Consider the following 16,808-nt stretch of genomic DNA (forward strand, 5'->3'; position numbering starts at 1 on the left):
CCAGAATCCTCAACTAAAAAGGGGAAAGATAAAGTTGGCATGGAATAGCTCAGAATTTCTGATTTGTATTTCTATAATCCGAAACTAGTTATTAATTGTTGTATTTTTTATTTAATGCATATGGTAATTGTTGAGGTGAGTATTTGACACTTTGACATTGAATTAAACTAAAAGTTGATTGAATGGATTGAATTGATATATATATATATATTATGAATATATTGATTATTTGAATTGAAATGAATATATATGTGCAAATATGATAATTGAATATTGGTTGTATTTGGAAAGTGAAATTAAATCGTATTAACTGTATCGGGATGAGTCGGATATAGATGACATGCCATAGGATTGAAAGAGTTCAGGGATTTCTTCGAGTTCGAGTCGATGAGGCATTGGGTGTCAATTTACTTCGGTTTAACGGATGAGACACTGGGTGTCAAATTTATATAGCGATGGGCACAATTATTACTTCGGGTTTATCCGATGAGGCATTGGGTGCCAAACTGGTGTGTTGGTTGGATCCGTATATCCGTCCGAGTCTGAGTCATGTTAATAGGGGTAATTAAATAAAAATAGTACTATGATTGATATTGGATGATATTGTATGTGAATGAAAATGAGATAGTGAATTGAAACATGAAAATAAGACATATGAATCACGTATTCATGAATTGGATATAGATTGAATAATATTATTGTTTAAATGATATATATATTAAATTGTGAAAAGCTATTATATAGCAAGTGATGAGATTTGAGAATGTTATGAAATGATGTATTTAGGAATTGAATATTGGATGGTTAATACCATTGTATGAATAAATGTGGTCTTAAATATTCAAATGTGCTTATAATTAAAATATGCATATTATCTTATCTTATCCTTAAATATTCAGATTATAGAAATACCACTGAGTTTTACTTAGCGTACGGTTTTCTTTTTCGTGTGTAGATTAGGTACTTCAATTTTGATTACCGATTTAGCATCCAACAACGCTCCCGAACTCAAACGTGGTGACGATTACTCTTTAGTGTCGGCATGTACCTAGGGCGTCTAAATAATAGTTATTTTGTGGATTGAATGTAAATAAGATTATAAGTTTAATATTGGTTGGTTTTATACATATAAAAATGTGTTTGTTTTTGAAGCCATATTATGGCTTGGTAAATTGAACTAAATCTAGATAGGTGCATGTGAATTTAATTATATGTTCAAGTGCTCATGAACTAGGCAAATTTATTTGGATTTGGTATGTTTATAATTTGGATTAAAATGATGCTTTGATGACTTGTTTTGATGATATGAAATGTTAGAGAATTCTGCCTTTTTGATCGATAAACTTTGTTAATGTTTCGAAACTCTATTCCAACGACAGGTATGGGTTAGAGGTGTTACATTTGTTGTTGCATCTTTAGAAGAGCAACTTCTTCTTCCTTTGTTTTGGTAACAACTTCATCAAGAACTAAAGGTACCTCAATCTCCTTCAATCATTTGTTCCTTTGCTTTGAAAATAGAGGAATGTTAGGTCTTTTTGTTCAAGTCATTTCACCAAAAACTAGCTTTTTAACTAGAATATCTTCATCCCAACTTCTATCAAATTTAGTGGTAGAGGAGTTTGGATTTGTTTTCCAAAATATTCTCAATCTCTTAAAGGCACATGAAATAATAGGTGTTTTGCCTTTATCAGGCTTCTATATATCTTTGCTTTGAAACCCTTTCATAGTGGCATGTTGCTCTTCAATATCCTTTATCACAAAAGAACAAGTTTTCCTATGCACCATTAGAGTAGTGAGCTCAGCAATGGTCATTCATGTTATCACTATATCCTTCTTCATTAGTATTAGGTACAGTAGATTCAACAACATTGATAGGCTCAGAAATAAGGTTGTTAGTGTTGCATAAATTGAAAAGGGAATAACTTACATTAGGATGATCCTAAAAACTAGGGTTTTTAGGCACCAATAAAATTGTCACATCATCAAAATTTAAAGACATGAAATTATTATTATACACTCATCCATAAAGAAATTATTTTATGGACCCTTCCCACCACATTATTCATGGTTCCTTTCCAATTATTTAATGAAATTTCAACAATTTTTTCCATGTCATTGACACAAAATTTTGGTATTTTTTTACCCTGAACCCTGAGTCTAGAATCTCGAACCTTAAACTCAAAACTCGAACCCCGAACCCGTAACTCAAAATCCTTGGACCCTGAACTTAAACCTTGAACCCCAAACCCTTAAACCTTAAACTTGAATCTTAAACCCTAAGCCTGAACCCTAAACTTTAAATCTCAAAACCCAAACCCTGAATTTGCAACTGTTTCTTATTTTGGCCATTATCTTATTATATATGTGAATAACATTTGTATTTCAAATCCTTATTTTCGACATTTATGTGTTTAAAGATAGGAAGCATATCTCTTAATAGATATATTATATCATGCTTTACTATATAACTTAGTAATGAATTAATTTTAATTGATTTTTGTAGTCAATTACATGATTTATTTTGAGAAAAGAGAATGATTTTTTTTGTTGTTGCTTATTTTGAAGATGTCTTACTTTTTACAAGATTTTTACTTGTATTTTAATTTAATATTTAAATTTATACAAAATATTTTATTTTATGTCTAACCATTGTAATATATATTAAATAAGTTTTTTTTCTTATTTTATTACTTTAGTAATCATCAGTGGCATCATCATATATACTATAACAATATGAAGTCACACTAAAAAGAAATAAATAGTAATGTTCACATTATAGTTTTCTTGATACATGACATTCTCCATTTGAACCATTTATTTATAATTTGGGTACTCCTTGCCTTTAACTTTTAAAGTTATCCCATACCTTTTGTTTAAATGTCTTTTTTATAATTTTTATATGTTAAATATAAAGTTGATTTTAAATATATTAACTCTTTATTTTAAGATTTACTTAATTGAATTAACTTTTAATGTTATTATATTAAAATTAATGAATATTAAATTGTTAAGCTTAAAATATAATTTAAAAAACACATATTAATAATATTTATCAACTTATATTTATATTTTTCAAATATAATAATAGTTAATCACATTCATTGATCAAAGTAGAGTAATGATAAATATAAAATTACAGATAATCAAATATTAAAATTTTGACCTTAAAACAAATTAATTTAACAATATATAAAATAAATAGTTGTAAGAAATTATTAATAATATTATTTAAATTATAATATATTAATATTAATAGTAAACCTAGAAATTTTTGTATTATTTTAATATTAAATATTTTAAAATTAAACAATATTAATATAATTGATTTTAAATTAGTTAATTATTTTAAATATTTTGTATATGTTTAATTTTGAAGAAGTTAATTAAAATTTTTAAATAAAATTAACTTTATAAAAATATTATAAATTTAATATAAACAACCAAATGAGTCATGCCTCTAAAATAATAACAAAATAAATATAATTTTAAATATATATAATAAATCAAAATACTAAAAATATTAAAATAAATATTTCTCAACAAATTGAAAATTAATTTTAAAAATTATGTATACTTAAATAAAACTAAGATAGATACCCCTTAATAATATCAAAATTAACAATAAAACAGGTGGTAACAAAATAGAAAAAAAAATAACAAGAAAATAATATTAAAACAACAAAAAATAGCAATTCTTTTTTGTATTTTTGTGAATTTGGGTCGAAACACAAGCTTAAAAGGTCTTACTCGAGGCTCAACCCAATTTTTAAATGAGTCTTATTTTTTGTTCAAGTCTATTTTTCGAACCTATATTTTTACCTAAATTCTTAGTCAATGAGCAGTCTAGGCATGACACAAGAATGGAGTCGTCGTTTACTTGGCAGCTACCTTATTTTCATCTGAGCATTTACTAAAAGAAGGTTTCCCTTGAAGCTCTAAAATCAGAAAATTCTCTTCTTTTTTGCTCCTGGTATACTTCATTCTCTACAATTTTTTCACCTAAATGGCAAAAACCAGAAGAGAAAACAATCTTCTCAAAGATCTCAAAGAATAAGAAAAGGAGTAGCAGCAAGAATGGTGACAATGCTAATTTCAGTTGAAGATGTTGCATCCATTACTGCAACAGTTAGAGTTGATGTCATCCTTGATGATTTACCAGACCCTCCGTCAGAACTAAGAGAGGTCCAAGCATTCTTTTGACAACTTGTCACCAAGGGTTTCAAACATGGTGCACAAACCCCACTTTGGAAGCCCTTGGAACCATTGGAAAGAGAGGAACTAGAGAAGACAATAACTAATTTGATTGCGAAAGAAGAGGATTTCCAAGATGCTCAAGAGGTAACTTCTAAAGTTTTAGAAGATTTAATTATTGATCTTAACATTAATAATCAGGATAAAGAGATTGAGAGAGTGATTGATGTCTTGGTACAAGAAGAAAATCAAGGGACTGGAGAGCATGCAGTTTCGATTGGTTAACAAGCTATCGAAACTCATGTTGAAACAACTGATGCGACAGAAAACAGAACAGAAGATGTTTCTAAGCACAATGAACTAATGGCTGATGTTAAGGCCTTCGAACTTGAAGTACCTTTGGCTGCTAAGCATAGAGAAGCAAAAAGGAAAAGAAAATAGCCGATGGAATCCGCTGAACCAGTCACTGGATCAAAAAGGAAAAAGGAGCAAGATCAAAATTTGAGTTTAATACTATCCAGGTAAAACCACCAAGGCCTCTCGTTTTTGGAATAATATGCTACGAAAAAGATGAAAAACTATCTCCCAGGAAAGCTTTGTTAAAGAGAGAAACATAGATTATGTAGGTTTTGAAAAGGTTAGTCTTCTAAATCACTTGAATGCTCAAAACCTTATGACGTCAATCTCATATGCGAAATCTTTTGTCAAGGAGATATACAGCAGTTCTATTGTAACCTTTTGTCTCCTAGATATTTGAGTGTAATATATGCCATCCTTCACATAATTGGACACCATCAAGCATTAACTCATTCTTAAATCTAGGAGAAATAATTTGTAACCCGATTGTTAAAAATGCAAAGCCTCCTAGGGTATTTGGATCCCTACCTTTTTCCTTCTCTTATTTATCAACTATCAAGAAGGAGGAAGAGGTTGTATCCCTTGAACCTAAGATTTAAGATTTCCAAGAAGATGATACTGAGGAAGCCAATGTTCCAACATATGGCCTTTTGCAGCAACTCAAAAGGCCAAGGTTATTTATTAATTGAAGATTGAATTGAACAGCATCAACACTGATATGCAGGAGTTAGTAGAGAAGAAGAGGAGGTTTGCAAGTCTTATCGATGATCTAGGGCATACCACTTGGTAAAAGGGAGCTTTTGACATCTTTATCAAAAGGGGGAGAGAATTGAAGGAAATGAAAATGTCTGGTTGTTTAATTTTTACCTTCAAATTCTAGCTCTGTTTTATTTTGGAACTCATTTGGTTTGTAATAACTCTTTGATGGATTTCTATATACTCTCATTTTATGCCTGATTCAAGTTATAATTGTTCATGATCTTTTATTTGCAAAACACAAGTGTAGAAACATTTATAAGATGAGCTTCAACAGAAGCAAAACCAATGGTGGTTTTTTTTGTCATTACACAAACAGATAAAGATGGATACCAAAGTCTAAAGATTAGGCTATTTTTTATTTATTTTGTTGGCAAAGAATATTAAGTTTTTGTGTGAAGTCCAAAATAATGTTATATGTAAATCAAAGGCTAATGCTGGATCTCACACAAATATCTAAATCGTTCATTCGCATCTAGACCTCACAATCATACTATAAACCCACCTGCACCCATCCCTTTTAATTTTCTATTCCTCTATTTTCCCAGCTCCCCACGCCTTTCCCAACCTCTTTGTATTTCCCTTCACAGTAAATTCTTGATCTTTCTTCTAAAGGTCAAACCTTTGAACTTCAAACCCCCCACCCCAAAAAGAAAACATGACAAACTACGGCACAATCCCGACTTCATCGACGCCAGGACCCTCCGCGAACATCGAATACCTATCTCGAGCCAAGGAACGTATCAAAGAAGGGCTTGGAGCTCGGCGTCCATGGAAACTTATGTTCAATTTTCACTCCATCAACTTCCCTGGGAACCTCTCCGAAGCTATTACCAGGGTCAGAACTAACGTTGCTTACTTCCGCATGAACTACGCCATGATCGTGCTTCTCATCCTTTTCCTTAGCCTGTTATGGCACCCCATCTCCCTCTTAGTCTTCGTAGCTATGATGGCCGCTTGGTTGTTCTTGTATTTCCTGAGGGATGAGCCTCTAGTTGTTTTCCGCCGTACGATCGACGACCGCGTGGTGCTGGTGGTGTTGGGGGTTTTGACCATCTTGTTCCTGCTGTTGACTGATGCCACCACCAATATTTTGGTGTCGCTTTTGATTGGTGCGGTTGTGGTTTTGGTCCACGCTTCCTTCAGGAGGACTGATGATTTGTATGATGAAGAATCCGGGGAAGGCTTGATTTCTGGACCTTCATCTTCTTCATGATTCTGGCTTCTTTTGTAATTCTTTTTATGTGTGGTGAGTTATTATTGGCATATCTATATGATCTCAATTTTTTGGTTTTCTGTTTGATTGATTGATTGTTTGTTTAATTTAATGGGGGGTTATTTAATTTCTTCTTTAAAGTTGTTAAATGTTAAATTCATTTCAAGATGGTATTGTTTGATCCCTCAATCGTAATTGAATGAAAAGTTTGCTTTGACTTTTGAATGGTAGATTAAGGAATTTGTTGATCAGATATTTTAGGCAGGAATAGTATAATAATATTATATTTTAGTCATTTATTTTGGAATGGTACTTTAATGTGACGAAATATTTTAGTTATTAAATTACTAATTATAGTTAATGGTATAACGATAAGTTTACATGACAGGTTAAATCATTATTTTAAATAGAAATTTTAGGTTACATTATATAATTAATCTTTATATTTTTCATTTTGAGTAATTTAATTTTTTTTCTTTTATGTTCTTTGAACTTTTTTTTGTTTTTTATTCTCTTCTATTTCTCCTTTTATTTTTCTACGTTCTTAATTTCTTTTAACATATTAGAAAGTCAACTTGACAGCGAAGAAATAAACAAGAAGTCGAAAGCCATTATTGCTTATAATTAAAACCCATAAATCCGTACAATGCTTCTTTCTTTACTGTCAATTTGACTTCTTAATATGTTAAAAGAAATGGAGAAGATAGGAAAACAGAGAGAGAAGCAAAAGATAATGAAAAAGAAAAGAAAGTTAAAAGAACAAAAAAAATTAAATTGCTCAAAATAAAAAATTATAGGGACTAATTGTATAAGTTAACCTAAATTTTTTATTTTAAATGATGATTTAATGTGCCACTTCAGCTTATCGTTAACGGTAATTAACGGTTCAGTGACTAAAATATTATAGCACGATAATGTAAGTAACTAAAACGTAAACGTAACATTTCAAATATAAATAATTAAAATATAACTTGAAATAAACAAAAGTGACCATAAACATAATTTATCTTATAAATTTCTCCGTTCTAACTTTAATTTATCATAATTTGGTTCTCAAACCAAGATTGAATGTTAAATAATTGGAGAGACAAAAACGAAGGCAAATTATATAATTTGAAAAGGTGAAGAGGGATGGGTCCTAATTAGGCTTCATTTTCATTCACATTGCTTTTACAGCAAAAGGTGAAGGCACATGGATAGGGTGCAGTTGTCAGGAGTGAACAATGAGGATGACACTTGCTGTAATGCACAAGATTGAAGGATTTGAGTTGAAGCCAAATATAAGGGCCAAACTTTCCTTCCGACAATGGGATTTGAAAACGTTTATTCACCAATCTTTGAAATAAATTAAACCCCAAAATATAAGGGAAAAAAGAAGTTAGGTTGGCGAAATGGAAAGAAACAGAATCCTATGCCTAACATCCAGCATGAAGTTGGAAGAATGAGGCAATGCCACTTTTTGGTTTCAAAAGATATATATATACATATAGGGTAAACTACACCCATGGTCACTTTTGTTTACCTTAGGTTACATTTCAGTCACTTATGTTTGAAATGTTACATTTTAGTCACTTACGTTATCGTGTTGTAACATTTTAGTCACTGAGCTATTAATTGTCGTTAATGGTGTAATGGTAAGCTGACGTGGCATGTTAAATCATCATTTCAAACAAAAATTTTAGGTTAAATTATACAATGGTCCCCATAATTTTTCGTTTTGAGCAATTTAATTTTTTTATGTTCTTTTAACTTTCTTTCTTTTTTTTTTCTTTTTTTTCCATTCTCTTCTACTTCTCCCTCTGTTTTTCTACTTTATTTATTTCTTTTAACATACCAAGAAGTCGAATTGGTAGTGAAAAAAGAAGCATGGTATGAGTTTATGGGTTTTGGTTATAGGCAAATGATGATAGTCGACTTCCTACTTCTTTTTTCATTGCCAATTCGACTTCCTAATATGTTAAAAGAAATGGGAAAGGTATGAAAACAGAGGGAGAAACAAAAGAGAATGAAAAAAAAAAGAGAGGAAAGTTTAAAGAACATAAAAGAAAAAAATTGAATTACTTAAAACGGAAAAAATATGGGGATCAATTGTATAATTTAACCTAAAATTTTGTTTGAAATGATGATTTAATGTGTCACATCAGCTTACCGTTACACCATGAACGACGATTAATAGCTCAGTGACTAAAATGTTACAACATGATAACGTAAATGACTAAAACGTAACATTTCAAACATAAGTGACTAAAGCGTAACCTAAGGTAAACAAAAGTGACCATGGGTGTAGTTTACCCATATATATGGGTCTTTTGCTCATATTCATTTCAATTTTTATATTTTTAATAATAAAAACATATTTTTTAAAAAGGATTCAAATATTAGCGGTAAGGGCAATCATGACGTCCACGTGAGAACCCACTCACCAGTCATCGGTGGTGGACAATGGATTTATTGGGCAATCGTTCTGCCGCAGTCTTCCATTTTCGAGGAGATGTCTACTTTTTAAAATAATTTTTTATATTACACATACCATTATTTCTTAATATCGTATAAAATAGTATCTAATTTTACTGCATAGTACTTGACTTTTACTTCGATAATATTACACAAAACATTTTATTTAGGGATAACGCAATTTCACTTTGGAAGCGCACCTAGAAATTTTATTTAGGGATAATAGTATATTTAGCAGGCTAAATTAGTCAAAAGGCCAAAAATTAAAAAAAATGAGAGGAATGGGTACATTTCCGTGGTATTTAGAAAAATGGATCGATTTTGAAGATATAGTGAAAATGCGTCCTACTGTATGTATTCTCTATTGATGTGGTTGAAAACGCATCCTACGGGGCACGCTTTCAACCAACGATAACATCCTGACAGTCAAATTTCAAATCCTCACAATGGCTAGTTTATTTCCTATATAAACAACCCAGTCATTTTCACCATTTTTCATTCAAATCCAATTCTCTCAATATTTTAGCTTTAATTTTTTCATAAATTTCTATCAAAATCTTGTTGTTTTAATTTTTTATTTCGTAATTTATTCGTTCCTCTTATTCGTTTCGAAAACGACCACATTTCCGGCGAGCAATTGCAAATGGTAAGAAAAATTTTGTAATTTTTTAAAATTTCAATTGAGTTCATTTTTATGTAGTTAACATTATTAAATGTATAATTTTTTTCTTGATATAATTAAGCAGAAGATCGGATTTTGGAGACGAACATACTAATCTGTCGTAACTCGGTGTAGCAGATTAAACTAATTATCACACTTTATGATCTTGAAAATAAGCATTTTCAGTAGATTTGAATTATGTTTTCCTAAGTTTTTAATAAGTTAATAAAATGTGCAAATTGAGTCTTTTATTAACTTTAAGGGTCAAATGAGGCCTAAGGGTGAGCTAACGCATTTTGTGAGTATGCAGGAGACCTTTAAAAGGCATACTAAACTGATATTGGTCGCTACGTTGCAACACGGATGTCCGATGTTGTAACATAGAGAGAAAAATGGAGAAATCTCAAGACTACATTCAATGTCGCGACACAGTCTGAGGGTGTCGCGACATACCCCTAAAGACAGCTTAAGAGGAGTACACTGACTGCTATGTCGCGACACAGGTCCTGCTGTGTCGTGACATCGACTTTGGACGGGAGATAAACACGAAATAAGGGCGTTTTGGTCTGCACAATCAAACTTAAAGCTCGAGAACATCAGCTAACCTAAGGTTAAGGACGACAACCACTTAGAATCTATAAATAGACTCATTTGACACTTGTTATAGACACCATTCGCTTAGCCTAGGTTCTCTCTTTTAAAATTAGTTTAGTTTCTTTCTTTCTTATGTTTTTAGAATTTATTTTCACTTTTTCTTTGTTTGCAAGAGATTTAATTTGTGGAGATCGTTAAACTCTGTGGATTATTTTCATCTTTAATACAAACCAGGCATTTTCTTAAACTCTACAGTTTAATCCATTTATCATGTTTTCTCTTTACATCAACTCCATATTATTTATGAAAGCCATGAGGAACTAATCCTCTTATGAGGGATTAACGAGTGGAGGTATGATCTATTAACTATTTTGTAGGGTTACTCAACGGATCAGTTGTTTCAGAAAGGAAGAATGTGAAACAAAACCTAGGTCTGACAACCCCGGTAAGTCATCAAGGTGGGAATTAACCCAAAATTGGTATTGCCCATCCGTGAACCCCTTTACACCAAACGAGTCTGGACTGTGAGGTTGGAAGATAAGTAGTCATTGCTGACTCGTTGTGTTAGTGGAAGATCAAAAAATCCTGTTAAGGTAGTGACTAGTTGATTGACGAGGAACCTGAAACGACAGTTGATTGGGATTACTGAAGCGAGCTAATCACCCATAATCAAGATTTGATTCACTCTACTCTTCTATCTTTTGAATTTAATTTCTTTTATGTTATGTTCTCGTACTATAATTGATTTAAAGTACAAATTAGATCTTTTAGTGTTTAGGCTAGAATTGATCTAACACTTGCCTCTCTTGGGTACGATCTTTGGAGTACTCACCTACTTCGTTGTAAAACTATATTACAACTCGACCCATATATTTGTGGATACCGCATCGTATTTCTATAGTTTATTGTAGTATTCACACTCTAGACATTAGTATCTCTGGAGGCGATCACATACACAATCTATCTATGAGGGCATTGTGTGTAATTGAACCTCAATTGCGAGAATCAGGATTCTTACATGTGTCTCGTTTGCTCGTGGGTGTAAATTGGATCCCACACTTATTAGTGCTTTGGTGGAAAGATGGAGACTCGGGACATACTGTAACACCCCTTACTCGAGACCATTGCAGGAGTCGAGCTCGAGGCATTACTTTACTTAACTTAAAAATTCGGGGCATAAAATTTTACTTTTGAAATTAATTTCACTATTCACAACAAAGCTGTCCACCTGTGCAGCAGTTACTAATTTAGTTATAAATCAAACTACGAAATTCAAAATTTAAATCCGTAAATTTTCCCTGAAACTAGACTCATATTTCTTCTTACCATAAAATTTTCAGAATTTTTGGTTTAGCCAATTAGTACAGTTTATTAGTTAAAGTCTCCCCTCTTTCACCACTCGACTATCCTGACCTCTTGTCACTAAAAATATGATTTCTCATTGTAGGATTTTCATATGGTGTTCTCACTTGTTTCTACAGAAAATATACTCAATAAGGAATCTATAAATATAAACTAAAACTCATAACCATTTTTGTACAATTTTTAATGATTTTCTAAACTCAGAACAGAGGACTCCAAAAACAGTTCTGACCCTGTCTCACTAAAATTCACATATCTTAAAATATAAAATTCATTTTGCTACACCGTTATTTTTCCATGAAAATAGACTCAGCAATATTTAATTCTATATATCATACACCCCATAATTCATTTTATACTATCCTAAGTGATTTTTTAAAATCACATCACTACTGCTGTTTGAAATCTGTTTCTTTGCAATTTATTACTCTTTCATGATTTCTATGCATAATTTATCACATAGACATGTATAACAACAAACACCTTCATACTTAGTCATTTTGACAAGCATTCATCATTAGATATTTACACATCATTCTTTAGCAAAATCATAATACAACATTCAAAATAAGTAAGTCCCTATACATGCCATAGTTCAAACATAGTTCATCATAAAATACCGAGTCATTATGGTTGACAGTGTGGATGATCTCCGACGTCTTTAGGATCCTCGAATTTGATTAATAATGCTATATAAAAAGAAAATAAACAAATTAAGCATAATTCTTAGTAAGTTTACAAGTAAATAAATAGCAACATTGAACACAGATAATAATACCAAGTAACATAATCTTTAATTTCCTCTTTACTTAATCTCTTACTCATTCACTTACTTGTATACTTAGATAACTCATAATTATGACTTACTTTTCTCTTGCTGAAATGTTGATTCTCAATGGGTAACGTAATATACTCTTAACTCTTATAACTCACTTAAACTTGTCATTTATGCTTTTAACTGAAAATTCATGGACATAAGTTATTTACTAGCCCGTTGAGCCACATTGGAACAATAAGGATACTTGGGTCTCTTTCTGATAATAACATGCCAAAGCCATGTCCCAGACATGGTCTTACATGGGATGTTTCATGTACTGCCAATGCCATATCCCAGATATGGTATTACGTGGGAGTTCTCATATCGGTGCCCGTGCCATGTCCCAGACATGGTCTTACGGGAGACCTCTCATCTTAGTGCCAACGCCATGTCCCAAATATGGTCTTACATGAGACATCTCGTCTCGGTGCCAATGCCATGTCCCAGACATGGTCTTACATGGGATCTCTTTACCCAAATATCATGACATTTATATCCAGTACATTCCTAATGTTTCAACGGGGCTGTATCACTAATTCTCTGTTATCTCATACTTGAGTCAACATTAGATAAATTCATGAAATAAATATATAATTGCTGGAAAATAACAACATTAATAATAATTATTAAAATATTATATTTGTTTACCGTAAACTTACGTCGATACCAAATATAGCCAAATCTATCACTTATCTTCAATCTTATTCTTTCCTCGATCTAACCTCGAATTCCATTCTTCTTGATCTATAATAGCAAATTTAACTTATTTAATACTCACATTCATTAAAACAGCCCTCGACTCTAACTTTGGCAAAATTACAATTTTACCCCTAAACTTTTACATAATTACACTTTTGCCCCAAAGCTCGGAAATTAAACTTCATCTCTTATTCTTATGTTTTACAACATGCTGAACATTTTTCTATTCTATGATAACATCAAATTCTCACTCTAACATCTACTTATGAACATTAGGGATTTTTACCGATTATGTCAACTTACTCGTTTTCGCTTAAAATCGGCTAGCAAAAGTTGTTTAACATAATTTCTAGCTTCATATTCTATCATAAAACATCAAAATAAACACTTTTCACCTATGGTTATTTTTCCAAATATAAACCCTAGGTTAAATTATTACTAGAATAAGCTAAATTACGCTACCGGGATCTCAAAAACGTAAAAAGCATTAAAAACGGGGCTTGGGATAACTTACTATGGAGCTTGGCTTGAAAACCCTAAATATAGCTTCTCCCCTTTCTAAATTCGGCCTAATGAAGAAGATGATCAAAAATTGGCTTTTAATTTTGTTTTTAATTCATTTTAATAACTAAATGACTAAAATGCCCTTAATGAAAAACTTTGGAAACATGCCTAACCATGTCCATTTTTGTCCACCAACTTAACCAATGGTCTAATTACCATATAAAGACCTCCAATTTAAAATTTCATAACAATTGGACACCTCTAACATATAGAACTCAACTTTTGCACTTTTTACAATTTAGTCCTTTTGACTAAATTGAGTGCCCAAACGTCAAAATTTTTGAACGAAATTTTCACGAAATCTTTCCGTGAAATTGTAGGCCATAGAAATATAATAAAAATAAAATTTTCCTCATCGGATTTGTGGTCCCGAAACCACTGTTCCGATAACTTTAAATTTGGGTCATTACACATACACATTCTATCTTCATGAGGTGAGTGTACAATCACACTCGAAGACGTAGCTTTACAACTCGGCTTACCAGTGGATGAGTCAGTCATTATGGGGTCAATGGTCATTGGCAGTTGGGGTAGGATTTGCGAGCAACTATTAGGCAATGTGCCAAACAAGTTTTTTGGTAGTCGGATAGAGATGAAATGGTTGGAAGATGAAGATTGTCATGCCCCAAAACATAAAGGGTTAATTGAAATAATTAACCAAGTAATGAATCAGTTAGCATGATGATCCTTGATATTTTCTAACTTTCAACCAAATGATCTTCTCCACTATTATCATACCACAAACTATTTTGAGTGTGGGCTCAAATAAATTGAATCATAACAATGAACTAGAAATTTTTTTTCTCTTTTTATTTGGGGTGAAAATGAAAATCCTCTCTTCTTTAATAAAAATCGATATAATTGTTATTCTGGAAAAAAATATCTAATAGTTGAGAATAAATTCTCTCTATTTTTTGGCAGAATAACATTTTCTTAAAGTTGTGTGTTATGCCCTACCGATGTCATCTATTTATAAAAAAAAAGGTAAAACCCTTGCTGAATTATAGAGTTTATTTCAAATAGAAAAACAACTTCTTAGTCTAACTAAAAGAAGGAGAGGGGCTAATAGGGTGTACTTCCCCTCATATGTATTATGATGGAGATTCGAGCCTCTCTTGTAACACCTCAAATATGGTAGGTCCAAAGTTTTAGGGTATAACAATAAATAGTCTATCTAGTGTAATATTATTTGCCCAAAAGATTGTTTTGGCGTATACGTGTAGGCGTATAGTAACTGCCATAAGAGTAAGTAAGAATTTGATTTTCTGATATTCTGTCATGTATTAAGGAGAAGTTCGTATTAAGAAATTAAAGGTAAGTATAGAAGGAGTATTCGCTAAAAGTATAGTACGTTTGGTTTGTATGGAATATAGTGCTAGTTAGATTTTAAGTAAAGTGATTAGAAATCAACTAAATAGCCAAACTGGATAATTGTGATTACAAGACATTTATTAATATATCTCTGGAAAATTATAGGCTATTAAGAAGACAAGTTCTGAAACGTATGGCACATGTTAAATTCCACTAAGTAAGTTGAGTCATATTTATATGTGAAAGATGAGTTCTGAAAGGGTTCTTCCTTCTTTTTCCTCTCCCTTAACTGGTATTTATTGATACATTCCTTAAGATTGAATGTATCTTACATTAATGATCTAGAAGCTATGGTTCTTTATGATTAGTGGTTACTTCGCATCAGGTTGAGTATTTCAGCTCTGCATGTTAAGTTCTGAATGAATAAATCTATATGTGGTGATTGAATAGTAAGACTGTTAGAACGACGAAAATGTGCAAGTGTACACAATCGCAACAAGTAATAAAGTGACAAGTAAATGTCAAGTTATCGTACCCATAGGGACTGTAAAAGAATTATTTATGAAAGTAAGTTTAAACACTTTGGTGAAAGAAGAATATTTGGATTTGGGAAATGATTAAAAACTAGAAAACAAAGTAAAATAAAATAAAGTTCTAATGCATGATTTCAAAATCTGATTTTAATCAAGATGATATAATTGTGTTGGATTAATTACATTTCCTTACCTTAGAATCATTAAACTTATGCTTATACTTATTACTAATAAATCACGGTAACTCGGTAATTTGCTAACTTATGAACATATTTACAAATCAAAATCCATTCATCTCTTGTACATATTCCTATGTCAATTCGACTGATAAAACAGATTTATAAAGATAAACATGTTATTGCACATACATACTTATTAGATTAAACAATCTCTCGCATGTTCCTATGTCGATTTAAACGATTAATTCAACCTAATAAGCATATAAAAGACTATGTGAGGTAACAAAGTATCATTGCCTTGAAACAGTTTAATCACAATAATCTTGCAAGTTATGCAAGGCATATGTATCGCCAAATACAATGCTAATCTAATCTTCAGCTACCTTAGAAGAATTAAACATGCACTGATTAAGTACTGTGCCCATTAATTACAATTTCAATACTATTTAATAATTAATTCAGTATTTATCTAACAATTAATATTGCAAGAATAAATTAGGCATGATTTTACTTAATCAAGTATCTTACCGAGGCCTATAACAACACAAACACAATTTCAATAATTCAAGCAGGCAAAATATAATCAACCCAACACAGATTAAATTCAAGCTAGATTGATTAAAATAACCATTTCAATAGCATAAATATTCATAAACATGTTTGCCAAAACAACAACGAAATTTAAAAAGATAGGGAATAAGAAGCTAATCCGGTGTTTCTCCGTGGCTTGAGTGATTTCTTCGTTCTTTGCTCTCTGTTGTCCTCGGCTATCAAGGTGGCTTATGAACACTTTAATTACTGTCAACAATGGCTGATGAGGACCTCTTTCCCAAGAGAATAAATCGGCACTTGAACAAAAGGGAAAATAGGAATGAAAAGTTGAGAGAAAGTGAGAGAGGAGAAGAGAGAATGAGAGTGTGAATGATGAGTTGAATGATCAGCAAGGGGTGGCTTTTATAACTGATTGTGGCTGCTAAAAATAGTAAATTCCATCAGCCAAAGAGACCCCCCTTGGCTGGCCACACACATGGCAAAGTTGAGAGATTCAACTTTGCTAAAAATAGCCTGGGGCAAATCCATAAAGCCATATGTTTTTGGAGGGGTTTGAATGCAA

At 31.6% G+C, this 16,808-nt stretch overlaps 1 protein-coding gene across 1 annotated transcript; it reads left to right on the plus strand.

The window, feature by feature from the left end:
- Positions 1 to 5,721: 5,721 nt before the first annotated feature.
- On the plus strand, positions 5,722 to 6,750 carry LOC105788004 (PRA1 family protein F3). Its single transcript, XM_012614666.2, has one exon. It carries the CDS (start codon positions 5,963 to 5,965, stop codon positions 6,518 to 6,520), a length of 558 nt encoding a protein of 185 aa, XP_012470120.1. The 5' UTR covers positions 5,722 to 5,962; the 3' UTR covers positions 6,521 to 6,750.
- Positions 6,751 to 16,808: the final 10,058 nt, after the last annotated feature.

This window comes from Gossypium raimondii, chromosome 2, assembly GCF_025698545.1.
Source record: "Gossypium raimondii isolate GPD5lz chromosome 2, ASM2569854v1, whole genome shotgun sequence".
In the NCBI taxonomy this organism is placed as follows: Eukaryota; Viridiplantae; Streptophyta; class Magnoliopsida; order Malvales; family Malvaceae; genus Gossypium; species Gossypium raimondii.

What these genes read in the sequence shown, in the direction of transcription:
- LOC105788004 (XM_012614666.2), top strand. Translation starts at nt 5,963, where the DNA reads ATGACAAACTACGGCACAATCCCGACTTCATCGACGCCAGGACCCTCC.